Source organism: Geotrypetes seraphini, chromosome 10, assembly GCF_902459505.1.
Source record: "Geotrypetes seraphini chromosome 10, aGeoSer1.1, whole genome shotgun sequence".
Lineage (NCBI taxonomy): Eukaryota > Metazoa > Chordata > Amphibia > Gymnophiona > Dermophiidae > Geotrypetes > Geotrypetes seraphini.
In genome coordinates this window covers 129,252,006-129,279,937 of record NC_047093.1, presented here as the reverse complement: position 1 = coordinate 129,279,937, position 27,932 = coordinate 129,252,006, and the positions used below count along the sequence as shown (strand labels likewise).

Below are 27,932 nucleotides of genomic sequence, written 5' to 3'. Positions count from 1 at the left end.
CAAGGCTTTGTTACCGTTTGGATCTTCTTATCTTTGCAAACTTGGATTCTCAGCTCTGACAGAAATTAAATTGAAAAAAAAAAAGAGAACGACTGCAGATGGTGGATGATGAAATCTGTGTTTGCTTGTTGACTATCGAGCCACATTTTGAGGTAATTTGCCCTCAAAAACAAGCACATCCATCGTATTGATTAGCAATTCTATTCTATCTGCTATGGTTGCATTGTTGCTACTATTACCCAAACATAGCTTAAAGAGCTTTGAATTTAATTTTTTGTTGGTTTTGCAATTTTATAATTTCAATTATAATGTGCCGTGAAAAACCTTTGCTCCATTTAGTGTGCCGGAGCTAAAAAATAGCACTCTCAGGAGACAAGACATCTACATGACAATGAAATGTCATTTGGACTAGTAGTGCAAAGTAACCATACATATGGAAACATAAATCCATCTACAGCCATACGTTGCCGGGTTTGGTATTAGGAGTTACCACCCAAGAAAAGGATCTTGCAGTCATTATGTATAACCATATTGAAAAAATTTCTTAGTCTGAAAGAGCAAATGGAATATTAGGAATGATTTAAAATGGAATGGCCAGCAAAACTGAAAATATCTATAGGGCTCTGTAGAGGTCCACGATGCTACTGCATCTTGTCTAATGTCTAACTGTTCCGATTGCCTCATCTCAAAAAGGATATAGTGGCACCAGAAATGGATCAGAGAAGAGCAACAATAACATAGGGGATGGAATACTCTTTGAAGACAGGGCCAACAGGTTAGGTCTCATCAACTTGGAAAAGAGGTAATCGAGAGGCAATACATAACATAACATAACATTATACTTATAGACCGTGTTACCAAAATGTTCTACGCGGTTTACAAAAGATTATAAACATTGAACATAATCGTATATTTGAATGAGTCAGTAGAGTAGAACAGTTAGTTTCCAAGTTTTATTTAGAATGTGATTAATCACTTCATCTTACTTCAAATCAATGTACATTGTTAAAAACTTTACAACTTTCAGGGGGAACAAACACGCAGACAATACTCAACGAACATGACATACATTACACAAAGGGAAAAAAAGGATAAGAAATTCAATAGTTAACAGAAAAGAAATAAGAGGTTAAACATGAGGAGGGGATAAATAAACATAACAGAGCACAAAATTGAAAGGAGCAGACCAAATCTAAGATTCAGGGGCAATGTTAGGAAATTCTACTTTATGGAGAGTGTAGTGGATGCCTGGAATGCGCTCCCGAGAGAGGTGGTGGAGAGGAAAACTGTGATTGAGTTTAAAGAAGCATGGGATAAACACAGAGGATTTAGAATCAGAAAATAATATTAAATATTGAACTAGGCCAGTTACTGGGCAGACTTGCACGGTCTGTGTCTGTGTATGGCCGTTTGGTGGAGGATGGGCAGGGGAGGGCTTCAATGGCTGGGAGGGTGTAGATGGGCTGGAGTAAGTCTTAACAGAGATTTCGGCAGTTGGAACCCAAGCACAGTACCGGGAAAAGCTTTGGATTCTTGCCCAGAAATAGCTAAGAAGAAAAAAATAAAATAAAAAATTTTTAAATTGAATCAGGTTGGGCAGACTGGATGGACCATTCGGGTCTTTATCTGCCGTCATCTACTATGTTACTATGTTACTAAGAAAGTATTCAGTCAAAAGCATCTTTCAAAAGAAAGCACTTTAACTTGCTCTTAAATCTGTTTAAGACGTTCTTCTCTTAGATGAATGGGCAAGGAATTCCACGTTTGTGGCGCTGTGACGGAAAAAATATACTGTCAATAAGTGTTGATCGCTAGATCTGAGCGTTCTGGCAGAGGCGTAGGGAACCAAGAGTCTATCGATAAACGCTGGCGCTTTAAAAAGTTAAATAGAGAGCAGCTGTTTAACCTTTCAAACAGTTCTCCTACTAGAGGACAACTCCATGAAGCTGATAGGTAATGCTTTTAAAATTATTTGGAGAAAGTAGTATTTATTTATTTATTTATTTATTTTACCCAGTGCAGAATTAAGCTATGGAATTTTCTGGTGGAAGATGAATGGAAGTAATTAACCTAGCTACGTTTGATAAGGGCTTAGATAAACTCCTGGAGGAAAGGTCAATAAACCATTATTAGCTAGGCAGACTTAGGAAAGTGCAGCTTATCCCTATGTGTAAATAAAGGAAAAATGATTCTTTTGGCTCCTATCAAGTACTTTTGACCTGGACTTTACAGTTGGAAACATGATGTTGGACTTGGACCTTTAATATGACCTAATATTACATTTCTTATATACTTATTACATTATATTAGGGATTTCTATTCCGCCATTACCTTGCAGTTCAAGGCGGATTACAAATGGATTGTCAGGAGACTAGAAGTATTAAGGGAGTAATTTGTACATTTCTTTGAGTTGCTAAGGATTAAATTAAAACTAGCCTTCCCCTCACTAAAAGGCATTTCCCACCCAGGAAAGCTAGGGACCTCCCTCCACTTCAAAATCACTGAGCTCTGGAACAACCTTATCTCCCCTCTTCAGAACTTGAGCTCTCTCCAAGTTTTCCGCAAACACCTGAAAACCTGGCTTTTCTCAAAAAATGTAAGTCTCCCTCCAACTTAGGAATCAAGGAAACTCTTATATCTTGGCATCCCAAGTCCTCTAAATTTTCTTCACACTTCTACCTCTAACCCTCTGTTGTAGTTCCTTCCTATTTCTCCTACTGTAAACCGCGTCGAGCTCTACGAACGTGGAAATGATGCGGTATACAAACCTAAGGGTTAGATTAGATTAGATTAGATTACATCTGAGTTGTCATGATATTGGAAGTTCATATGTAGTAGTTGCAGGTGATGCTTGGGACATTTCTGATTGTGTTAGTTCGGTTTTATGTGTTTTTTGAATAGAAGGGTTTTTATTTCTTTCTTGAAGGTTTTGTAGTCTGTGGTCGTGGTCAATAGGTTGTAGAGTTGTTGGCCAAGTGTTTCAGCTCGAGTGGCTAGGAGGTTGTCGTACAGTTTTTTTTTTTCTTTTGACGTTTTTGGTTGGAGGGTGTGTGAATGGTGCGTGGGTTCTCCTATGTTATGCTACAGTGGCTCATACAGCTATCATTTGGAGTGCCACAATATCGAGTTTATAGATCTACTTATTTAATATTTTTGTAGTTATGTGGATTCTGCCAGAAGGACTTCCTTCTCCAAGAAACCACATTATGAAAGCTCAATAAATAAAACAGAATACCTTTAAAACCGAAAGGAAGCAATTCCTCCAGCTAAAGCCTAAGGTTTTGGCAGTTGGAGCTACTTTCTTTTTGAAATTTCCATGCAAATACCTTATATCGTATGGAAGTGATATGTGTTTTATGATCCAGTCCAGTTAGAAGATTTTATTAAAGAGAAATCTTTGCTGAAAGTTTAATTTCTAGTATTGATTTGTATTTTTGGAGGATGATGTACAATATATAAAAATTATTTGCTTGTCCTTAGATGATAGATAGATTTGATTTCCTATTTAAAATGCTGGCGACCATGATAATGTGGACTAGATCACGGTTGATTAATTACCTTATATATGTTTTAATGTTCTCTATATGGAACTCTAGTAGATATTCATGAATATTTGTTATTAATGAATTGTAACGAATAGTCAAAGAAAAAAAAAAAAAAAAGAGCCAGGAACACAAAATATTTGAATTTACAGACTTAGACTTATTTACATTATGTTTACAATAGCCGTAAATGATAACGGTGAATACAAAACTTTGCTAAAATAATTACGATTGGAACCAGCGTAATGTAAAATTTATTACGATAGGAAAAGGTTAAATCAGATTTGTATGTAACTCGGAACTTGTAGCTTTTAAGATTTTTGCTGCTTACCTCTGCTTCCAGGTTTCTGCTGGGGCTAGGCAGAGCCTTTAGGCTCCCCCAAGCAAAAACGCGTTTCGCTGCCTATGAGCGTTATGATCTTCTGAGAACCTTTTCTAATACATAGAATACATTTAGTCTGTGCTTCTAAAAAAATATTTTTAGCATCCATGCCTCATGCAGACATTCATCCTTTGCAGCTGATTTTTTTTTTTTTTTTGTTTCATTCCTATTAATTTACTCATTTTATCATAGTTTCTCTGTTTTAAAGTTAAATGCAACTGCAGTAGTTTGTCTTATCGTCCTCCCTCCTTTGATTGTCCTCTGATCATAGTACAGTATAAGTATAATCACTATTGCCATGCAGCCTCATCAGATTCTGTATCACAGAACTACTGGAAGTATAACTAAAACAAAATTACAATTTCAACCTTTTACAGATTTTGCCCTCCCCCCCTGCAAATTTTTTAAAAATTTTAAACTACTTTTATATTACAGTTGTCGCTCTTGAATGTCTTTATCGCTTAGACCAGTGTTTTTCAAACTTTTTACACCTATGGACCGGCAGAAATAAATGAATTATTCTGTGGACCGACATTGGTCCGTGGACAGGCAGTTGAAGAACACTGAGCTAAGTCGTGGGCCAGACCCTGCCCATCTCTACCCAATCTCCACCCCAGACCCCACCCCCATAATAGTACTAATTGCACCTTGCACGTCCTGTGCCTCATCTGGAAGCCTTCCCTCTGACGTTGCAACGTCAGAGAGAAGGCTTCCGGTTCAGGCGCAGGATGCCCGTAGGAGCCACTGCCCGTGGCTTTGTGCACTGAATCCGTTAGGAAGAGGGAGCTGGCTCGAAGATAATGCCGCATCGATTGCACCGTGGACTGGCGGTTGAAGAACACTGTTTTGGGCCTGATGCACGTGCTGGCCCTGTGGACCGGCAGGAAATTTCTGTGGACCGGCACTGGTCCATGGACCGATGGTTGAAGAACACTGGCTTGGACAACAGGCCCTGAGCAATTCCTAAAGTGAGAAAGAGCAAATATTTTGCAATTTAAGAGTGGGTGAGTCGCTACACTTTCTCAGGTCAGTGTTCAAAGACTGGCCAGAAATGGCTTCTTGGCTGGTTAAATCACTTGTTCAAGACTAACCGGTTGTTTTCAGCAGCACTTATTTATTTCACACTTTATAAACTGTTCTGTCCACAGTGTGCAAACGTAACATACATAAACTGAACTGATTAGTGCTACTGAAAATGACAGTTGGCTCCTAAATCAAAACTGGCTATTTTGGGGGTGTTCTGCTCCGATATTCAGTACTTAATTGGCCCAATTAATCACATAAAGAGGACCATATAAAAGTCAGTTCTGTCTTTATGCAGTTCCCTAAGAATAGCCTTACTGGGTCAGACCAATGGTCCATCAAGTCCAGTAGCCCGCTCTCACGGTGGCCAATCCAGGTCACTAGTACCTGGCCAAAACCCAAGGTGTAGCAATATTCCATGCTACCGATACAGAGCAAGCGGTGGCTTCCCCCTTGTCTTTCTCAATAACAGACTATGGACTTTTCCTCCAGGAACTTGTCCAAACCTTTCATAACACCAGCTACGCTATCCGCTCTTAACCACATCCTCTGGCAACGCGTTCCAGAGCTTAACTATTCTCTTGAGTGAAAAAAAATTTCCTCCTTTTGGTTTTAAGAGTATTTCCCTGTAACTTCATCGAGGGTCCCCTAGTGAAAAATTGATCCACTTGTACCCGTTCTACTCCACTCAGGATTTTGTAGACATCAATCATATCTCCCCTCAGCCCTCTCTTTTCCAAGCTGAAGAGCCCTAACCTATTGATGCTTAAGTGCTAAATATCACATTTAAGTGGTGATTTTTACCTGGTTCCACATACCTGAAAAGTCAGTGTCGAATCCTTGACATGGCCCAGCATTGACTTACTGGGCAAAACACTGAGGTGTGGATTCTTTAACTGGCACTTGTCAGTGGCCGCCGTAAAAGCAGCAGCCAATCCTATGTCAATCACGTGACAGCCCCAGTTAGAGAATTGGGTCCTCCAGCAAAGGTAGGCATTGAAAATGCAGCTGGCTGTAGTAATCATTCCAGTGCCCATAGGGATTCAGTGGGCATCAGAGCATTTGCCACACAGCAGCTGCTAACACGCCTTTGTAAAAGGGTGGGTATATTTTGCAAGATAGAGAAACACATTTTTATTCTTTTATCTACATATGAACCAAAACAAACCACAGAGCTGTCCTGTTCTGTTTCGGCCCCTCCCTGCGATCTGACCTGCTCCGTTCGGCCCCCTCCCCCTTCCCTTCCCACGGGCTGGCCTGCTGCGGCCGAAGATTTTTGTTTTAAGTTTTAAAAGTGCCAGCGGAGGCTCCTCTCAGCTGCTGATCCTCCTGTAAAGAGCAGCCTGCGACGGTGGCCGGCTTTAGCGAACCTCGCAGGCCGCTCTCCAGCCTCGGTAGCACGTTCCCTCTGACGCACGGGATCGCGTCAGAGGGAACGTGCTACCGAGGCTGGAGAGCGGCCTGCGAAGGTTCGCTAAAGCCGGCCACCGTCGCAGGCTGCTCTTTACAGGAGGATCGGCGGCGGCGAGGGAGGGCCGAGGTATGTTCCCTGCCGAGGACGCGGGCAGGGAGAGAGCTTGCCTGGCTTCCACGGTGAGTGAGGGCGGGAGGAGGGGAGTGGCCAGAATGTTCCCTGCCGCTGGGTTGGCTGCCACGGAACACACGCCACAGCGGCAGGCAACACGAAATCCTAAGTGCGCATGTGCGCTTAGTCTTTTATTATATAGGATTTATTCATTCAATTTTCTATACCGTTCTCGCAGGGGAGCTCAGATCGGTTTACATGAACTTATTCAGGTACTCAAGCATTTTTCCCTGGCTGTCCTGGTGGGCTCACGATCTATGTAATGTACCTGGGGCAGTGGAGGGGCGGGGGGGGGGGATTAAGTGACTTGCCCAGGGTCACAGGGTTTGAATCCACAACCTCAGGGAGCTGAGGCTGTAAGCTTTAACCACTGCGCATGTTTCACTGAGCTTGGGCGCTGTTTAGAAAATCCAAGCCTGAGTGCCACCAGCTAAATATCAACCCATATAGATTTTAATATATATGTAAGATATTTTTTTTTTGTGTGTGTGGTTTGTTTTGGTTCATATGGAGCTGAAAAAATAAAAGCCACGTAATTTTACTGCTGCAAAAATGTGCTTCCTTATCCTGGGAAACGTTACCCCCCCCCTTTTGCAAAGGGGCGGGAGTGACTGCCACGTGGCCAATGCGCCGATGCCCGCTGAATCCCTATGGGCTTTGGAGCGATTACCGTAGCCCGCCGCGATGATCACCTTTGTAAAAAGTGGGCCATCATGTTCTTGTTAAACACCAATCGTTTGAACCCCCATTTTTTTGGAAGCCTTTTTGTGGCCCTGCCTGTCACGATGAGTCTTCATCTGCTCTCTTTTCATTTCTTTCATCATTCTGCAATTGATGTCATGCCAAATATGTCGTCATGGATCAGAGGGAGAGAAGCATCCAGAAACAGCAATGCATAGTATCCCAACATATACTTTAATTGGCATAATCTTTAAAAAAAAAACTTTGTGCTTCTGTAAACTAATTCTACATAATCATAACTGAAAGAATTTCACCTGCTGGTCGTGCTAAGCTTAGCAGTGAAACATTGTAATGCTTTAGCATATAGGTATTTTATTTTTAGTGTTGCTTGGTATTGGGCAAGTGACAGGTGCTGCTTTTGATGGTGGTGGAAGCTGCTCCGTCTCGGAAAAAGACTCGTCCGTGGTCTTCTGCACATTGTCTCGCTCCCAGAATGTTTTGATTTTGCGGTAAAAGACCCTGCAACTGAAGCCTTCGCGGAAACCGTGTCTTATGTGGTTCTGTAGGGAATGCAGTGTCGGGAACATTCGGCAGCAGGCCACACATTTGTAGCCACTTTGCTGCTCTGGAAGCCATTTAGAAGCAGCCAAAATATCCTGGGGTGATATACTGTCTTTAGAGTCCTGGACCAATTCTAGCTTCCACTGGGAAGCATTGGGGCATGGGCTTCCCAAGGAGGAAGAATTAGAAGGGATGCTTTTGCTGATCTCCAGTAGGCCAGTAGAGTCCCCAGTTACCTCTCTTACGTTGTCTGTTGATGTTCCCTGGGAGCTGCAGGAATCTAGCAGGCTCTCTTTGCCCGTGCAGGCATAATAGCTGTAAGGAGAATACCAGGGGCGGTAGATGCTGCAGTTAATGTGTGTGGATTCCTGGTTCTGAAAGGTGGAGAAAGCAGATCCTACAAAAAGAAGCATACGAAAGACAGCCTCATATTTCAGTTCAGAGAAACAGAGCAATTGTATGTATGTTGTTAAACAAAACACAGTTTCCAGTTTAAATACACACTGGTGAAACATGCTCAATACCTTCACCCCTCTTAAACATACACTTCTCCCTCCGGATTCGCGGGGGGTAGGGGCAGAGCCGGACCGCGAATGGTGAAATACCGCGAATATCTTCTGGTCCGGCTCTGACCCACCCCCGGCTTCCCCCCAGCATCCCGGCCTTACCTGGTGGTCTAGCGGGCTTACGGGGCAGGAGCGATCTTCCTACGCTCCAGCCCCGTGCAAATCGCCAATAGGAAATGGCTGCCGTGAGTTCCCGTAGTCTCTCGAGACTATGACGGAACTCCCCACAGCCATTTCCTATTGGCGATCTACACGGGGCAGGAGCATAGGAAGATCGCTCCTGCCCCGAAAGCCCGCTAGACCAGGTAAGGCCGGGACGCTGGGGGAAAGGCTAAACTATGGGTTTTTCCCCCTCCCCAAAAAATCACGAATATGTGAAATCGCGATTGCCGAAACCGCGAATGGGGAGGGGGAAGTGTATAGCTACAAGCTAACTTCAAGCCAGTACAGCACAATGGGGAAAACGCCTCAGATGTTGCAAAGCTGACGTAGCTTTGAAACTAGAAAGGAGAGCTTAAATAGTTGATTAGCTCCCTTTCAGCATTCTTTCATAGGCAAGAAAACCCCCTAAGGCTTGCTTGAAAAAACAAAGCAGCATTTATCTTTTAGCTGCCGTGACTGTTATCTTCTCTTCTGAGTAAATAAGCCACTGTACGTTGTTACCTGCAAAGACTTTGGCTATGCGGTCTATAAATGTTTTAAATAAATAAATACAATATCACTGCAGATCCATATAGCCTGCCCATTTTTCCCTTCCTGCTATAGTAATGCAGAAACCCTCATGGTCTCTGGCTTTGCCTTGGGATCTTTTCCCTAAGGATCCTGTGTGTTTGTTCCATATAATCTTGAATTCTGGGTCCAAAATTCAAAGATACTTATCCAGGTAGTGGTATATGGATATGTAGCACTGACCAGGGGCCAATCACAGATTTTCAGCAGCGTTGTTTGGATAATGATGTTGAATGCCACCATGTGCAATCCAAATAGTGCCAGGGTGATCTGAGGGCAGAGCTGAGAAATATTCGTTGACCAGCAATATTCAGCACTGGAACCCACGTAACTTAGCACAGGGAACAAAAGCACTGAATATTGCCATTTTCTGGATATTGATAACATTCAGCTCTGTACTCAGGTGTGCTAACATTTGCAGCAGCCTAATGTGCTGGTTAGCGTTCACAGGTATGGTCGTTCTTTCTTACACTAGGATTTTCTAAAGTCATGTAGACGTGTACTTGACTATAAAAATAGCATGATATAAGCGCATGAAAATCTTTAGCTACTCTAGGGGCGCCTTGTACAAAGATGCGTTAGGGCCATAACGCGCGGAATAGCGCACGCTAGACCTTTAACGCTGGCGTTAGTTCTGGAAGCGTAGCGCGCGCTAAGAACCTGTGTGCGTTAAAAACGCTGGTGCACCTTAGTAAAAGGAGCCCTCGGTGTGACTTTATAGAAAATTGCTCTTCATGACCGTAAGTGTGAACTGCAGTTTATTAGCGTGGTAACATTCTTTACCATGGTGATAGAAAAAAAAAAAAGAGGCAAAATGCAATGGCAATGCAGAGTGAATCAATAAGGCCCCTCCCATCTGACCCACCTGGGCCAATTAGAGCCTTAGGCCCCTCCCAGTGCATCCCAGGATGCGCCAGGAAGGGGAAGGCCTGCCATTTGAAGAGGTGGGCCTCCAGGCAGGAGGGAGAGGGCATCTGTCTTGCTGGGTTTTAATTTAAGGTGGTGGGGTGGGGTTCAGGGGGGTGTCCGGGTGGGGTGTCAGGATGTCTAGGTGGGGTATTGAAGGTTAGGGGGAGTCAGGGGTGTCCAGGTGGGGTGTTGGGGGCAAAGGTAATATTCTCCCACAAAATCAATGGCTGTTGAACAAGAAATACACAGAGAATATAACCTAATTACATTATATTACATTATGGCCCCGAGTCTGTAAAAAAACCAAAACAAAAACCTACCTTTAGGTGCCTAACTAGATTTTTTAATTGGTTCAGTCGGTGCTGTTTATTAAACAGCGTCATTAAAAACCAACCTACCTGAAAAGTAGACATGGTTAGGGATGGAGTTTGGGTATGGATTGCCTCAGGCTCTGGTAAATTAGGCCAAGAAAAACCTGGCCTAATATACCAGTGCCTGACATTATGGCGTCTACCGTGTCTAAATTGAGGTAGGCCCTGCTAAGCATGATTCTACAAGTGGCGCCTAGTGGCACATACCTGCTAAGCACCATTTATAGAATCGGTGCCTATGTGCGCATATCCTGTAATATTCCGTCTGAATTTAATGCAGTTACCATTGAAGGAGCTGGACAATTTTCCAGGAATTACAGCTTATACAACTAAAATACCTTTTTAACAAAAAAAGTTTTAAAGGATGTGTTTAAAGCTTTATAATTATTAAGCTTTCTTATATTATGGGGGACAGACAATTTCTAATAATATCCATATGTACATTGCAAAAGGCAAGGTTATAACAAACCTCAGATAAGTTTTTGTTTAAAAGTTTTATTTTAATTTTTCCATTTATTTGTCATATTTACATTGATTTTTGGATGGTATAGGGGACAGTGAAAACGATGATGGTCCCCCAATGAACCCCAGTTTGGTGTTATCACTAGTCACGGGTTCAGGGTCTGAGGTTTTCACCATTTAAATTAACAGTAACATTATTATCACTTAGAGCTGTGATTACAGAAGATATTTGGCTATTTGAGTATCACAGAGTTATAATTTATATCTCTCCACATTAAAGTGACTATAACAAACTGTTAACATCTTCCTGTTCTCTTAATACCTCTATCCAATTCCCATCATTTTTGGCCACTATCCCTAGCTCATTCATAATTCAATACCAACTCTGTCAACTTGACTGGATCAAGAAATACATAATCATCATATATTTAGCGAAATTAAATTTAAATTTAGATTCAAACAGTTTTTATTGATGCAAACATCATCAAATACAACATCAAAGCACATCAATAATGCATCAACTATTATAATATAATATACATAATAAAAGACAAATTCCAATTTCAATAAACCCCCACTTTATCTATATGTGTTTGAACCTTTACCGTCCCTCTCCACACCCACCCCTCCCCACCCAATAGTACTCTCTTCCCAATGATACTCTCTTCATTTAACTAAATAAAAGCCCAATTAAGAGATCCAACTTAAAATCGCACTACAGCCCTTAGGATGCAAATCTTGCAAATATGAATCCCAGATTTGTATAAATAACATCTTTCTCTTTCTTATAATTCCAGCATCTCTAGCTTCCCAAATGGCCAACTGATGTAATTGGTTCCGCCAATGCGAAAACCTCGGAGGATCAGGGATCGTCCAATATTGTAGTATACATTTTCTAGCCAAGAGACTCAAGTTTTTCTTTACGCAGCGTGTGGTGGACACCTGGAATGCGCTTCCAGAGGACGTAATAGGACAGAGTACGGTACTGGAGTTCAAGAAAGGTTTGAACAATTTCCTGCTGGAAAAAGGGATAGAGGGGTATAGATAGAGGGCTACTGCACAGGTCCTGGACCTGTTGGGCCGCCGTGTGACCGGACTGCTGGGCACGATGGACCTCGGTCTGACCCAGTGGAGGGATTGCTTATGTTCTTATGTTCCTACACAACGCCCTATTTCCTTTAGGTAAATGGCCAAGAGCTTCTGGCAAATCCAAAATAAAGAAAGGAGAACAGCGCAATGATCTTCCAATTATTTTTGACATATAATTTATTATTCGCTTCCAAAAGTGCTGAATTATGGGGCAAAACCAAAATGCATGACCTAATGTATGACTCTCCCTCCCACATTTATGACATAAAGGAGTAGGAAGACCTCCACTATAAATAAAGCATTTCCATAGAAATTTCAAAAAGAAACTCAACCCATGATCCAAGCCTGACATGAAATTTTTTCTTGATCATCTATGGCTCACTAGATACATCAGAACATACAAATTATGTGCCCATGAAATAATTGTGACCTAGATAAAAAAGAAACAGTCTCAAAATGTTAACCCTATCCGAAGCCAGTCTAAAAGAAGATACTAAGATATCTCTATTCGTGATTTCTCCAATTGTCCCCAACTGTGCTCTTAAATCTAGGACCGGGTGCCCAGTGACGGGGGCAGCACAAACGCAGACAGCCAGACTTTGTAGTGAGAAAAGGAAAACTCTTCCACCTCAGTATGGAGGCTGTTTCTTCACAGGTCTCCTCTTAAAGATTTAGGCTTTAAAAAAAGTACAATATGCTTCTTCAGTTAGCACTCAGTTCAGTCCCAGTTATTTGTGTGGCTGCCCTGCCCCACCAGAGTCGTCAGCCCAGTACCTTCTTAGTCAGGTACTGGAATAGAGGTAGAATTCTGTTATAGAAGTCCCTTACCTCAGGATCCTTATCAGCTTTCCCACTCTCCACCTTCAGTCTGTGTCCTCTCTCTCTGATTCTGGCTCTTCCTTTTAAGCTCTCCTCAGCTACTTCCTGGAGTCTTCCTCTTCTCCCCTCCCCCCTCCCTGAGGCTGTCCGAACTGCACTTGCTTGCCCTGCACTGGCCAAAAAGGGGAGTGCTTGATTTTCTCGATGGCAGTTTCACTCTGGGGAGAAGTGCTATGCAGAGGATGGGAATGGTTTCATAGTCTTTGTCACATACTCCAAAAAAAACCCAACAACCCAACTCCTGCCTGTTCGGCTCTAACTGGACTTCTTCTGAACTCTGACTTGGGGCGAAGCTATCCTTGTTAGCCCCTTTGAAAGAGAAAAGAAACAAATTAAAAAAAGAAAAAAAACCTGCCGTGTTTATAGTGAGGTTCCCAATTATTGCAGAATTATGGGCCAGCCTCTTTAAGACAGAGACTTTAGGCTCCCAGGAGTGCCTCCGTATTGTACTCGTGCAGGACCAGGTGCCCAGTGAGGGGGCTGCACAAACACAGACAGTCAGATTTTGTAATGATCAAAAGAAAACTCTTTAATTCCACCTCAGTGTGGAGCCTGTTTCTTCACAGGTCTCCTCTTAGAAATTTAAGCTTTAAAGAAAGCACAATAGGCTTCTTCAGTTAGCACTCAATTCAGTTCCAGTTCTTTGGGTGGCTGCCCTGCCCCGTCAGCAGCCCAGCTCCAGGAACAGCGTTTAGATAGTAGCTGGTAAACCCTTCTTAGGTACTGAAATAGAGGCAGAATTCTATTATAGCAGTCCCTTACCTCTGGCATAGGGTTGCCATACGTCCGGAAAAACCCGGCTATATCCGGACGGGATTTTTAAATTCCCCAATTTGTCCAGGTTTGGCAGGGCCAGCTTACAGGGAGTCTAGTGGCTCTCCCCTGGGCCCCCCTCTTACCTCCTTGGCACTTCAATTTTCTTCGGGCCACTGGTAGCTCAGTGAGGTGAGCCTGTTGCCTTCGGCCTGCCCTGGAAGCCTTCTCTCTGCAACGACTTCCTGTTCCTGCATAGGCTAAATGAAGAATATCCCTAAACTACTTGTTAAACATTTCTGGAGCATAGTTATCAAGGTAGGTTACCGATAAGACATGTTATTTTTCTACCTGTTTTATGCAATGAATCCTAATTACTAATAACCCAGGTTAACAGTAAAATAACACATCTTAATGCTAACCTACGTTGATAACTTCCCTTATGTGGAAAATTTAATAAAATGTAAATTATTACAAGAAGTCATATTCTCTAGCATTTCAATTTTATTTTCCAAAGAGGTCACTCCCTTCTTTAAAGCCAAGTTAGAAGACTGTATAGACTTCATACATTGACCTTGAACTTGGATCTTAACACTTTCAAGCTCTACTTCCAGCTCTCTGAATTTAACTTCAAGTTTGTTTAAATTTAAAATACCGCTAAATGGATTATCAACTGAGGGGGTTCCAAATCCAAATAACCAAATGGAGGACAGAATATACAAAGATTAGGTTGAAAAGAGAGAGAAGGTGAGAGCAGTGGAGAAATCGTTTGAGAGAGATTAAGCCTGATATATATTCCAGGTAGGGGGGGTCCATGCATCCTTTCCTCCTCACAAAGCTTCAGAAGCAATTTTAAGATGAGTAAGAAATTGAAAAGATAGTTTTAAGGATCTACTTAAGTCATGAATAGCAGCTTTCTGAAATCGCCATTTGCACATGTATGCAATCTATACAAGTGCTTCTATTTCCAGTGCAATGTTTCTAAACCTTCCAGTATAGACATCGGAAAACTTTTTTTGTTTGGGAGCTCCGCCCTAGACCCTCCCAAGCTCCGCCCCAGACCCTGCCCCCATAATAATAGTACGAATTGTAATGCCACTCCTTCCATTCTTCATACACAGAATATAATGTTATTAACGATACATGGTAACCACAAAATTAAAACACACACAGCACGCTATGCCGAGAAAATTTTAATTAATTATCATATGTTGTGCAGCCCCCCCTCCCGATGCTTTCCTCTACAGCCCCCATGATCCTCAACCCCCCTCCCCGATACTCTCCTCTACAGCCCCCCATATTCTCCAGCCCCCTCCTCGATGGTCTCCTGTATAGTCCCCCATGCTCTCCAGCCCCACCCGTATGTTCTCCTCTCCACCCCCCCCATGCTCTTCAGTCTCCCTCCCTGATACTCTTCTCTACAGCTTCCCTCCTCGATACTCTCCTTGTGTTCTCTTAGGCTTCCAGCAACCCCCGCCCCTTGATGCCCCCTAGTATCCAACCCAGTTAACCTTAATCGGGCTGGAGCTGAAGAGAAATTGCAGCCCTGCGGTACTGCTAGCAGCGGTGGTGGTCTGCCTTGGAACAGCATAGGCTGGTGACTGGCAGCAGTGAGTATAGCAGTGAGCTGCTGCTGAAGAGGATTCTGGGGGGCAGTCTGGCAGCAGCGGTGCAGTGTGGCATGAGCCGCCACTGTACAGAAAGCAGTAGAAGTTACATGTCGTGTAACTTCCTACCACCAATTTTTTTTTTTTTTGGGGGGGGGGTTGCCGCGGCCCCCAAGATCACAAGAAACAGCAGCAGGATTGGGACTTGAACGTCCCAGTGATCTAATCACTAGGCTGCTACTCCGCTATCGCCACCCAGTTCTAATTATCACTAGTTCGGTGACTGCAACCGGTGTTGTGGCTTCTAATTTGGCCTCGTCTCTTAGGTCTTTCTACCGCAAGCCAGCGAGATAAATGCTCCAGCGCTCATGGAATTCCTGTGAGCATCGGGGCATCTACCTCACCGTGATTTTGTAAAAGGAGCCTTGACTGTTGGCAACTACCGTCCTTTTATATATTTCATTTAATTATATGCTTTTTCAGTATAAGCTCACATGGGGGCTGTGGAGAACAGTGATCTTCCAGAGCTCAGAGAGAACAATATACAGTTAACATGTTCTATATAGATCAGTGGTCTCAAACTCAAACCCTTTGTGGGGCCACATTTTGGATTTGTAGGTACTTGGAGGGCCTCAGAAAAAACAGTTAATGACAATTTGGCATGAGGTAAAACGCAATAGTTTATAAATCTTTCCTTTTGGCTAAGTTTTAATAATAACATTGTCATTTATAGCTAAAAAGACATTATGATCAAGAAATTGTTTTATTTTACTTTTGTGATGATGATAAACATACCCAGGGCCTCAAAATAGGACCTGGCGGGCCGCATGTGGCCCCCGGGCCGCGTGTTTGAGACCACTGATCTAGATGGTTAGGGACCCTAGTTGGTGCTCACCACTATTCATACCGTGGCTAATCCACACTTTCGAGTGAATGGATACATTTCCAAATCATTGAGCATTGACAAGAATAGCTTACCCTGGGCTTTACTGTATACCGTAAGATCGGTGACGTCCAGGATTTGCTGGTTTGTGCCTATTTCTTCCGACGTAGCAGCAGTATTATGAATTCCTGTGTTGTAAATAAATTAACCCAATAAGCTTTCACTTGTTACTAATCTGGGGGGGGTAAAACATTTTTCATTTTTCTTTTATTTAAAAATGTATACTTTGCCAATCATTCTCGGATTACAAATGAAACTGACAATATATAATATTGCCACAGGCAATGTCCAACGCCAAATATATTGACGATAAACATATTTCTTTGGATTTAAAAATAAGTTTCCAAGTTTATTAGAAAAATTTGATTAATCGCCTATCACATTTCCTAGGCGATGTACAATCTCATTAAACATCAGTTGGGGTGACAAATATAACAAACAATATTCAAAGTGAGTTAAAAATAATAATTACAGACATTGCTATACATAATTTCCACATATCATTTCAAAGCAAAGGAAGGTTTATTAAAGGGTTACAATCAATATTAATTTAATTTAATTACATTTAAGGAAAAAACAATAGGAGGGGTAACAAATAAAATTTATATTTAATATATAGAATAAAAAGTGAAAAGTAAAAAAAATTTTAGGATATAAAATTTATACATTAAAAGCATCATTAAAAAGGAAGCTCTTAAGTTTGGATTTAAATTTATCTAGGTTCCTTTCCTCTCGAAGAAAAAGTGGGAGATCATTCCAAGATTGAGGAGCTGTTATTGAGAACATGGTGTAACCCCTTTGTTTCGTGCCTAATAAAACCTAATGATATGGAGAGTCATTTGACAAAAATGTCCACAGATGCATGAGGGCGGATAAAGGCCAAATGGCCCATCCAGTCTGCCCATCCCTGGCATGCAAAACGAGGGACATGGGCGTCCGTGTGGCAGCAGAGGACTGTCCATTTTAAAATAGCTACACAGACATCTAAGGGAAGGAATAGCCTAATAGTTAAAGCAGGCAGCTTAGAGCCAGAGCACAGATCCACAGGTTCAAATTCCACTGCAGCTTATTGTAACTTTTATTTTCTTTTTTTAATTGGGGAAAACTCCAGGGACAGAAAAATGCATACTGTGACTTCTATATTGCCATTCAGTGGAGAACTGCTCAATTGGAGTGCCTTTTTATAGCCTGGACGTGCCAATTTTTAGGTCTAAATATGGGCACCTATTTTTTTCAACTTGGACCTCCCTTCCCTTTCTGCAAAAGGAGTTGGACATCTGTCTTTCAATCTCTGTATCATTCCATGGTGTAACCTCATTTGGTGTTCAATTCTGGTCTCCTTATCTCGAGAAAGATATAGTGGCGCTAGAAAAGGTTCAAAGAAGAGTGACCAAGATGACAAAGGGGATGGAACTCCTCTCGTATGAGGAAAGACTAAAACGGTTAGGGCTCTTCAGCTTGGAAAAGAGACGGCTGAGGGGAGGTAGGATCGAAGTCTACAAAATCCTGTGTGGAGTAGAACGGGTAGAAGTGGATCGATTTTTTTTTTTTACTCCGTCAAAAATGACAAAGACTAGGGGCCACTCGATGAAATTACAGGGAAATACTTTTAAAACCAATAGGAGGAAATATTTTTTCACTCGGAGAATAGTTAAGCTCTGGAACGCGTTGCCAGAGGATGTGCTTAAGAGCGGATAGCGTAGCTGGTTTTAAGAAAGGTTTGGACAAGTTCCTGGAGGAAAAGTCCATAGTCTGTTATTGAGAAAGACACGGGGGAAGCCACTGCTTGTCCTGGATCGGTAGCATGGAATATTGCTACACCTTGGGTTTTGGCCAGGTACTAGTGATCTGGATTGGCCACCGTGAGAACGGTCTACTGGGCTTGATGGACCATTGGTCTGACCCAGTAAGAATATTCTTATGTTCTTATACTGCAGTGTTAGACATCCATATTATGGCTTTATAAAATCGGTTCATAGACAACCCCGCGCAAGACAAAGGCGCGCGCCGACAACTGAGCGCAAGACGGAGGCGCGCGCCGAAGAAAATTACAGTTTTTAGGGGCTCCGACGGGGGGTTTTGTTGGGGAGCCCCTCCAGTTTACTTAATAGACATCGCGCCGGCGTAGTGGGGGGGTTTGGGGGGTTCTAACCCTCCACATTTTACTGTAAACTTAACTTTTTCCCTAAAAACAGGGAAAAAGTGAAGTTTTCAGTAAAATGTGGGGGGGTTACAACCCCCCAAACCCCCCACAATGCCCCCACAACGCGGCGCGATCTCTATTAAGTAAAGTGGGGGGGTTCCCCCCCCACGCCCCCCCGTCAGAGCCCTAAAAACAGTAATTTTCTGCGGCGCGCGCCTCCACGCTGCGCTCAATTGTCTGCGTACGCCTTTGTCCCGGCGCGCTTTTGACCCGACACCATAAAATCGGTATTTTCAGACATCCAAAACAAGAACAGAGCTTTCTCCGTAATGTTTCATCTGCCGGTTTCTTGCCCCTTGATAATTTACCCATCAGTTTTAAAAGCCTTCTGAAATAGAAAAGGTTGGTTTCTTTGTTTGTTTAACACATTTATATACCACCTAAAATCTAGGCGGTTTCCAGTATCAAACGCTCATAAAATCTCCATAACATACACAGACATAAAACATCCATTTTCTGTGTATCCATATAAACCTAAAGTAACATGGGAACTTTTCCTCCATGTTACATATAGGCATCAACAAACAGCTGTGCCTTTAGTAACCTCTTAAAGTTAACAGAATCTGTAAGTTATTCCCTAGATGTACACTAGCAATACAAAACATTTTTGTAATTATATAACGCACTCCCATTTCTTTAATCACTGTTAATCTCATACCCCCCCTCTGATCTCAGTGTCCTTCCAGGTCTATAGATCTCCCACAATGCATCAAACCATGCTGGGGCCGATCTATATAGGACTTGGTGGACCGTAGAGAGAACTTTGTACTGTACCCTCTGTTTTATCGGCAACCAGTGATGTTGTTTCAAGGCAGGCGAAATGTGCGCCATTCTGGGCGTGTCAGTAATCAGCCTAGCAGCCAAATTCATTACCAGCTGCATGGTTTTATTCTCTGCCTGAGTCAATCCAAGATAGAGTGAATTACAGTAGTCTAGTTTTGGCAAAAATCCTGAAATCAAAAGATGTTAACATCGGGTTTAGTCTATATAGGGTACGTAATTGCGGGTACCCCCTTGGATGAATCTAAGCAGATCCCCAAGATTGTCAATCTCCACTTGAACCCCCCAGCACACTCGGGAAATCTACCTGTAATTCCTCCAAATTATGTCCCACAACTCTTAACTTCTGTTTTGTTAACATTCAATTTCAAACTATGCAGTGACATCCACACATCTACCTTTTTCATACAGTAATTCAGTTTTTGCTCAGTCGCCTGTTACATTTTCTTAAAAATGATAAGAAATTCTTGGGTCAATATTTAGCCACGGCAGTCGATGTTTTTTTTTGGTGGGGGGGGTTGTCGTTGTTCTCCATCCAGTGAGCAGATGCTCCGAGGGAAGTGAGGCTGACAACAATTTTCTTCCTTGTTAAGCATTGGTGGCCATGGTGATTTTTAAAAAATCTGGATATTCAGCACTACTATCGGTGTCGGTGACGGGTCAAATGCGCGCAAGACAACAGCGTGCAGACAAAAACGCGAAGACAAATCGGCGCAAAGATAATAGCGTGAGAGAAAATTGAGCGCAAGGATAACTCAGCGCAAGACAATTGAACGCAAGGATAACTCAGCGCAATGACAATTTAGCACGCCTCAAAATGGTGCGTGGCGAACGAAGGGCACGCACACGTTCAGCACGTTAACATGTCATCACATCACCACGTTATCAGTATGGTTCCCTTGCCTCTTTGCGTTTTGAGTATTAGTCACATGAATGCATTTTTGTTACTATGGTTACGTTTCCTCTTTATATAGGTGCTCCGAACAGCCCGCCCTCCTTTCGCTGGCTGACTGTGTCCGTTATAGGTAAAGCTCTGGTTTTGCTAGAACTTGATCTATAACGAATATTTGTCTCGCGCTCAAGATGTCTTGCGCTCACTTGCCGGCGCTCAGATGTCTCTCGCTCAGATGTCTTGCGCTCAGATGTCCCGCTCGTGCTTGTTACTGAAAATGATTTGCGCTCAATTGTCTTGGCGCTCAATTGTCTTGGCGCTCAGTTGTCTTGCTGCTCAGTTGTCTTGCGCCCGTTTGTCCGTACGCTGTTGTCTTGCGTGCATTTGACTATGAACCATCGGTGTCTCGCAAACTTTTTCAAGCCATGGCACACTAAACTCGGGGCCGAGGCTGAAAGGCCTCTGGGCATGCGTGGATGTTGATGACATCATGCGCATATATGACATTATCACGTCGACGTCCAGACATGCGTAGAGGCTCTTCAAAAGGGGCCCTGAGCTTGCTAACCCTGAAATCGGTACGCCAGTGAGGGGGTGGGGTGCGCAGAGAAGAGAAGAGGCGCCAGCACTGGTGACTGCCTACAGCCGAGCTGCTGTATTCTATATTAGTTGTAGACATTTTAAATTACCTTTTGTCTCTAGATTGTTCATGATTATGTTAAATAAACTAACTAAACCCTTAGGTTTGTATACCGCATCATCTCTACATTCGTAGAGATCAACATGGTTAACAAGAATTAGGGTAGAAAGGAACTCCAGTGGAGGGAAAGATGAAGAGGAAATTTAGAGGACTAGAAAATCAGATAGGGAGGAAGAGTTACATTTTTGAGAATAACCAGGTTTTCAGATGTTTACGGAAGAGTTGGAGGGAGCTCAGATTCCTAAGAGGGGAGGTAAGGTTGTTCCAGAGCTCAGTGAGTCTAAAAGGGAGGGAGGAACCTAGTTTTCCTACAAGGGAGACGCCTTTTAAATAGTGTAGGTCACAGTATAAACCAGTGGTCTCAAACTTGCGGCCCGGGGGCCACATGCGGCCCGCCAAGTACTATTTTGAGGCCCTCGGTATGTTTATCATAATCACAAAAGTAAAATAAAACAGTTTCTTTATCATATCTCTTTAGCTATAAATGACAATATTATTATTAAAACTTAGCCAAAAGGAAAGATTTATAAACTATAAAGAGTTTTTCCTCATGCAAAATAGTCATTTCTTTAAGACATTAACTATTTTTTCTGTGACCCTCCAAGTACCTTCAAATCCAAATGTGAAAAGGGTTTCAGTTTGAGACCACTGGTATAAACCCTTGAGGATCTGTTCTAAAATGGCTGTCCTGGAAGTTCTGAATTTCAGCTTCCCACCTAAAATTCCAAATTTAGCTTCCAGATCCTTCCTCACTCTTTTCAACATCACGAGTATTCACATGGAGCAAGACATCAGGGGTCAATTCAAGAAAAGTTGCCTAACGTTGCCAAAAGTTTGGGCACTAAGGCCCAAATTCTGAATATGTCGCCTAAAAAAATTGGTGCTGACAAAAGTCAGTGTTTAGCCTGATTCTATAAATTGTCTCCAAAGTTAGCACCCATCCGCGTGCCTAAAACTGTATTTAGGTGCAGGCATTTATGCCAATGAAAACCAGGCCTAAATGCCTTTTCCTAAGTTGTGCCTGGATCTGGTATATTCTATAAATCACCGACTGCAACATTCCTCCAAACCCTTCCCTCCTGGGCACACACCTCTGGAGCCACATCTTCAGGGAGGAACATCTTTAGCTTAAAAAAAAATGTAACTGAGAATGATCATAAGAACATAAGTAGTCGCCTCCGCCGGGGCAGACCAGAGGTCCATCCCGCCCAGCGGTCCGCTCACGCGGCGGCCCATCAGGCATATTGCCTGAGCAGCGGTCCCTGACTAATTTTATACCTACCTCTACACTTATCTCTAAACCTTCCACTGCTCTTATCTGTACCCCTCAATCCCTTTGTCCTCCAGGAACCTATCCAGGTCTTCCTTGAAACCCTTTACTGTGCTATTTCCTATCACGGCCTCCGGAAGGGTGTTCCATGTGTCCACCACCCTCTGTGTGAAAAAGAATTTCCTTGCATTTGTTCTAAACCTGTCCCCCTTCAATTTCATCGAGTGTCCCCTTGTTCTTGTGGTTTCTTTTAAATTGAAAAATCTGTCCTTGTCAACCTTTTCGATGCCCCTCAGGATCTTGAAGGTCTCTATCATATCTCCTCTGAGTCTCCGCTTTTCCAGGGAGAACAGCCCCAGCTTCTTCAGTCTGTCAGTGTATGTAAGGTTTTCCATACCCTTAATCAGTTTAGTTGCTCTTCTCTGGACTCCCTCAAGCATTGCCATGTCCTTTTTGAGGTACGGTGACCAGTACTGTACACAGTATTCCAGATGCGGGCGCACCATAGCCCGGTACAGTGGCAGGATGACTTCCTTCGTTCTGGTCGAGATACCCTTCTTAATGATACCTAACATTTGGTTTGCTTTCCTCGAGGCTGTGGCGCACTGTGCCGACGCCTTCAATGTCGTGTCTACCATCACTCCCAGGTCTCTTTCCAGCTTACTGACCCCTAGCATTGATCGGTAAAGAGAACAAAATATTGATCACAAAATGCTTTATGAGGTTTCATATTGCTAGAATGTTACCCCAGACACCTCCCTCTTTCTTCAGAATTACGGGATGTGTTTTTATAAAATTGAAAGCCCAAATAGCTGACAAGGCACACTGGCTACCCATTTCACATCGCGCCACATATAAAATCCTACTGTTAGCTTTTAAAATCAAACTTACGCGCTCACCACCTTTCCTGGATAAACTTATCATTCCCTACTGTTCTCCACATACCCTCAGATCAGCTGACCAGAACTTATTGACTGTTCCCCCAATTAAGTTCAAGTTTATTAGGTTTTTATATACCGCCTATCAAGGTTATCTAAGCGGTTTTACAATTAGGTACTCAAGTATTTTTCCCTCTTTCTCCCTCTGGGCTCATAATCTATCTAACGTACCTGGGGCTATGGAGGACTTTTATTACACCAGAAACACTAATTTCTCTGTTACAGCTCCAACCCTATGGAATGCCATGCCGTCTCAACTCCACCAAGAAAATTTGCTTGATAAATTCAAGACTAAACTAAAAACTTTCTTATTCCAAGACGCATGCCATAGCGTGGATAAGTGTAAAGTGATGCATGTAAGTAACAAAAATCTCATGCACGAATACAGGATGTCCGGGGCGGTACTTGGAGAGACCTCCCAGGAAAGAGACTTGGGAGTTATGATCAACAAGTCGATGAAGCCGTCCGCGCAATGTGCAGTGGCGGCGAAAAGGGCGAACAGAATGCTAGGAATGATAAAGAAGGGGATCACGAACAGATCGGAGAAGGTTATCATGCCGCTGTACTGGGCCATGATGCGCCCTCACCTGGAGTACTGCGTCTAGCACTGGTCGCCATACATGAAGAAGGACACAGTACGACTTGAAAGGGTCCAGAGAAGAGCGACTAAGATGGTTAAAGGACTGGAGGTGTTACCATACAGCGAAAGATTAGAGAAACTGGGCCTCTTCTCCCTCGACCAGAGGAGATTGAGAGGGGACATGATCGAAACATTCAAGGTACTGAAGGGAATAGACTCAGTTGGTAAGAATAGGTTGTTCACCCTCTCCAAGGTAGGGAGAACGAGAGGGCCCTCTCTAAAATTAAAATGGGATAGATTCCATACGAACATAAGGAAGTTCTTCTTCACCCGGAGAGTGGTAGAAAACTGGAATGCTCTTCCGGAGTCTGTCATAGGGGAAAACACCCTCCAGGGACTCAAGACAAAGTTAGACAAGTTCCTTCTGAACCAGAATGTACTTAGGTAGGGCTGGTCTCAGTTAGGGCGCTGGTCTTTGACCAGAGAGGGCTGCCGCGCGTGCGGACTGCTGGGCACGACGGACCACTGGTTTGACCCAGCAGCGGCAAGTCTTATGTTCTCTCTCTAACAGCACAGCAGTATATAAAATGAACTGCTTCTAAGAAGTGACCTCCCTTCCGGGTGCTTCCCTCCCTTCCCTTTATTTATTTTTATGATGTAATTGCAAACTTTCCTTCCCCCCTTCTCCCACAAACTCACGCACGTAATTGTATTTATTTATTTAATGTTCAATCTTTTTTTTTTTCTTTACCCCTTTTCTTAAATTTATTTTAATATTTTTAGCTATGTAAACCGGCCAGATACATGATGATGGTCGGTATATTAAAATGTAAATAAACCTAGAAACATTGGCATGACAGGTAAGCTCCGGATGCCTACTGTCATCTCTAACAATCATTCAGGGCTCCTTTTACTAAGGTGAGCTAACGTTTTTAGCGCACGCTACCCCCGTGCTACGCGCCAAAGACGAACGCCAGCTCAGTGGTGGCGTCTAGCGGGCGCGGCAAACCGCTAGCGTGGCTTAGTAAAAGCCCTCGTTCGTTAGCTACTCTCTTTCTCTCTCCAGACCGCTTTCCCCCCTCCCCCGTTTCCCAGCTTTAGCATTTCATATACACTTCTCCCTCCGTATCCGCGGTTTCCGTATTTGCGGATTCACTTATTCGCGATTATTTTTTTTTGGCTGCTGACTCCGCCCCCCCCCCCCCCCCCCTAATTTTCATCACTGAACCCGGCGTTTCACATTGCAAATCGCCGCTCCCGGTGGCTCCTGAAGGACATCGCTGCTGCGGGCGTTGTACAGAGCAAATCGCAGGTCAGGTTATTCACGGTTTATTATCTTTTTCAGGTCTATTTTACCAAAAAACCGCAAATAACATGCAAAAAAGTTTTATTTGCGGTTTTTCAGTATTCACGGCTATGTTCTGCCCCGCGAATACAGAGGGAGAACTCTTAACTCTTTACGCCGAGTACAAATAATATAGAACCGCAGGTATCGACCTACTAAACAATTGTACTGCACTGGAGCCTGATATCCCCTTATTTTCACAATAGGTACCTGTTCTATAAGCGCCTAAAGATAGCATAAAAATGAATTGGAGATAACCTGTTAAATCCTTTATAGGTGAGGTATAAACTGAAAAGCCACTTTTCCTTGGAAGGGGAATAGCAGAGTTTTGGATGAGAGGTCCAGAGATTGTCAGAAGAGAAAAACCGTCCATTTTTCTCTTGATGGGAAATAAAACTCTGTCCTACTCCTTGTGATATACTCTCTAAAGCTATAAACAGAATGCTGCATCCAAGGACACCAAGTTGTCACTGCCGTGGCATCCCCTGTTCTGAGCGTTCTTAACTGGCATCTGACATCACAAACCTTTATGATGTCACGCAGCATTGATCATTTCATTCACTTAAAGGGCAGTTCTATAACATCTCCTGTGCGTAAAATGAGCACAATTGGTTTTAAGGGTTTTTTTTTTTTTTTTTTCTTTTTCAGGTTGTAGGTTTTGTGCAGTAATAAATGCCTGCAAGAACCTAAAAAGAAAAGCCCTTGAAACCAAACTGGTATAATGCGCATTAAATCAGTTTGTGTGCATTATCCCCCCCCCTTTTTACAAATCTGTAGCGCAGTTTTGTAAAACCGGCCACGGCAGTAACAGCTCCGACGCGCATAGAATTCCTATGAGCCGTTGGAACTGTTGCTGCCACAGTCAGTGCTAAAAACTGCGCTATGGTCTTGTAAAAAGGGGGGGGGAGGGGAATGTATGTGTGTGCACATTATACATGTAACAATATAGTAAATATGCAGAAAACTGTCAAGTGAATGTATGTGGCGGGAAAGTTATTTAGCTGCCTGTTTACCTTGATTCGTGGAAAGGACAAGGGGCGGGGCGGGGTTTGAGCCGCCTGGGCCAATCAGGCCCTAAGGTAAGCCATTAGAGGGATGGCTGGCCTGCCGGATGGATGGGCTTGGCACCCGTCCGTCTGGCCAACAAATGTTACAGGTACGGGGTGGGGGTGGGGTCGGTGGGGGTTCTCGCGGGTTGGCGGGTGGGGGGCTGTTCGGGGGGGACGATCATGGTGCCCGTATCTTAGTGGGGGTAGGGGGAGTCGCCTGGCCAGGAGGGCTTGGGCTCCCTCGTCCCGATGGGGGGGGGGTCGCGGTTCGACAGGGCAGGAAGGCTTGGGCTCCCTCCTGCCCAGATCGTTGAGGGGGGGTGGATTCTGTAACCGGTGTTGTTTTTGACAGACACCAGTTACAGAATCCAGCTTTTAGGCGAAGGACTGGCTCCTCCTTCACCTAAAAGCCCTTGTTTGGGGCTTAGGCTTTTTTTAGGTCATTATATGGTGTAAGTTTAGACGTGATGGTCTAGGCGTTTAAACAGCTGAACGTAGAGGCAGGCCATTATTTAAAAAAAACCTCCTTTTGGACATTTTCCCTGCTTCTACTTTCAACGTTTAAGGCCTTAGGCCAAAAGGGGACTTAGACGTTTTTTTTTATTATGCCCCTCTTAATGTATATGTTTTTTTATTGGAACGAAGCCTCAGTTACACCCCCTCCTCCGCTATATTACTGTTTTAGCTGGGAGTTATTGGGTGATGAATCCTCACCAGCTTCTTTGTTTCAAACACTGTTATAATTTTTAGCGATAAACTTAATTTAATATTTAACATATTTTAGGAATAAGTAATGTTTAAAGTTATAGACTTAGCTTAGCTCAGCTTATGATTTCTTTAATCATGACCTGGGAGAAACGGAGCTCAACATGTTTCACAGATGCTTTTTCAAGGACCTCCCTAAAAGCAAATAAATAAATAAGACCATAGACTCTTTTGTTCTTAAATATTTCACCTATTACCTCATCCCCAAAAGTTAATGTAAAAGCTAAAATAGAATCGGTATTGAAAATAGCCTTACCAGAGCCGCTATAGTCATCCGACTCTCCCTAACGCTCAGAGCAAGATGGCCGCGGCGTTCTTAGAATTGTTTAAATAACGTTATCAATAATTGTTCAGTACCAATACGGAGTTAAGATACTTAAATAAAGAGACAACATCCAACTCGTACCCTCAAGCAAACCCATCATAAGGGGTCCTAACCCAATTTTATATTGATTCATGTTTATATTTTTTTGTCCATTTGATTTTTAATGGAACCTTCAAAACAAAGTCACCCATTCTACTTCAACATTCAAACCTCCGGGTTCGACCGTGCCCAAGCTATAAATCCATCGTTGTTCCTTCATGTTTAAAGCTTTTTCATCCTGAACCTGGCACAATAAGTAGGAATTGTGAATGCTGCCTTCAATGTATCCTTAGTATGGAATTGACTTTTCTTCATGGAGATGAAGATACAGCTACGCCGGTGGGTCTCACTCAAGCCGTCCTTGGGACACAGCTAGCCAGTCAGGTGGCTCATGATACTCACAATGAATATGCATGATATTGATTTGCATAGAGTGGAGGTAATGCATGCAGATTTATCTCATGACTAGGTGGGTGTGTCCTGAGAACCCCGGACCTCTCAAAATCTTTTCTGTTATATAATGTAAGTTGTTTGTTCTGTTGGATGTAAAAATTTAAAAGTGCACTTTTCCTGGAATAGTTTCATTTTCCTCTTTTTTTTTTCTCTCCTTTTGCTATGCTCTTCGAGTTTCCCATGTAAGGTAAGGCGTGCTTTAACTTAGTGACCATATGTTTAAAATACCATTGTGTCTGTGCTATAGGGTGTATCCATCTAGTCCAGTGTGTGCCCTTAAGGCAATTTTCTAAAGCTTTTTCCATAGGTATAGTCCGCTTTACACATGGAAAAAGAGCTTGTGTGACTGCATGTAGACAAAAATTAGGCATGCAGAATCCACATACTGTACCTCCTTTTGTGTGTACTTGAGCATAAGAATTCCCAGGGACACAAATTCTATAAATGGTGCTTAAAATTGCACATGCAAATCTGGGCATGCACACAAGTCTGTGTGTAAATCTTTTGATTG

General features: G+C 43.0%; 2 protein-coding genes across 7 annotated transcripts in view; one reads left to right on the top strand and one right to left on the bottom strand.

The window, feature by feature from the left end:
- LOC117368111 (carboxyl-terminal PDZ ligand of neuronal nitric oxide synthase protein-like) overlaps window positions 1–27,932 on the top strand; it is a 147,802-nt gene that overhangs the window by 110,044 nt on the left and 9,826 nt on the right. The gene's annotated exons all lie outside the window — the stretch shown is intronic.
- Window positions 7,468–27,932, bottom strand: part of SPATA46 (spermatogenesis associated 46) — a 39,240-nt gene continuing 18,775 nt past the window's right edge. Inside the window, exons 3-5 of one of the 3 annotated variants that reach the window (XM_033961450.1) lie at window positions 16,118–16,210; window positions 13,679–13,792; window positions 7,468–8,171 (exon numbers count right to left, since the gene is read on the bottom strand). In XM_033961450.1, the coding sequence (XP_033817341.1) occupies window positions 7,570–8,171; window positions 13,679–13,792; window positions 16,118–16,210 (809 nt within the window). In that variant the 3' untranslated portion in view covers window positions 7,468–7,569. The remainder of the gene's footprint in view (window positions 8,172–13,678; window positions 13,793–16,117; window positions 16,211–27,932) is intronic. The other 2 variants (XM_033961449.1, XM_033961451.1) reach the window with 2 other exon arrangements.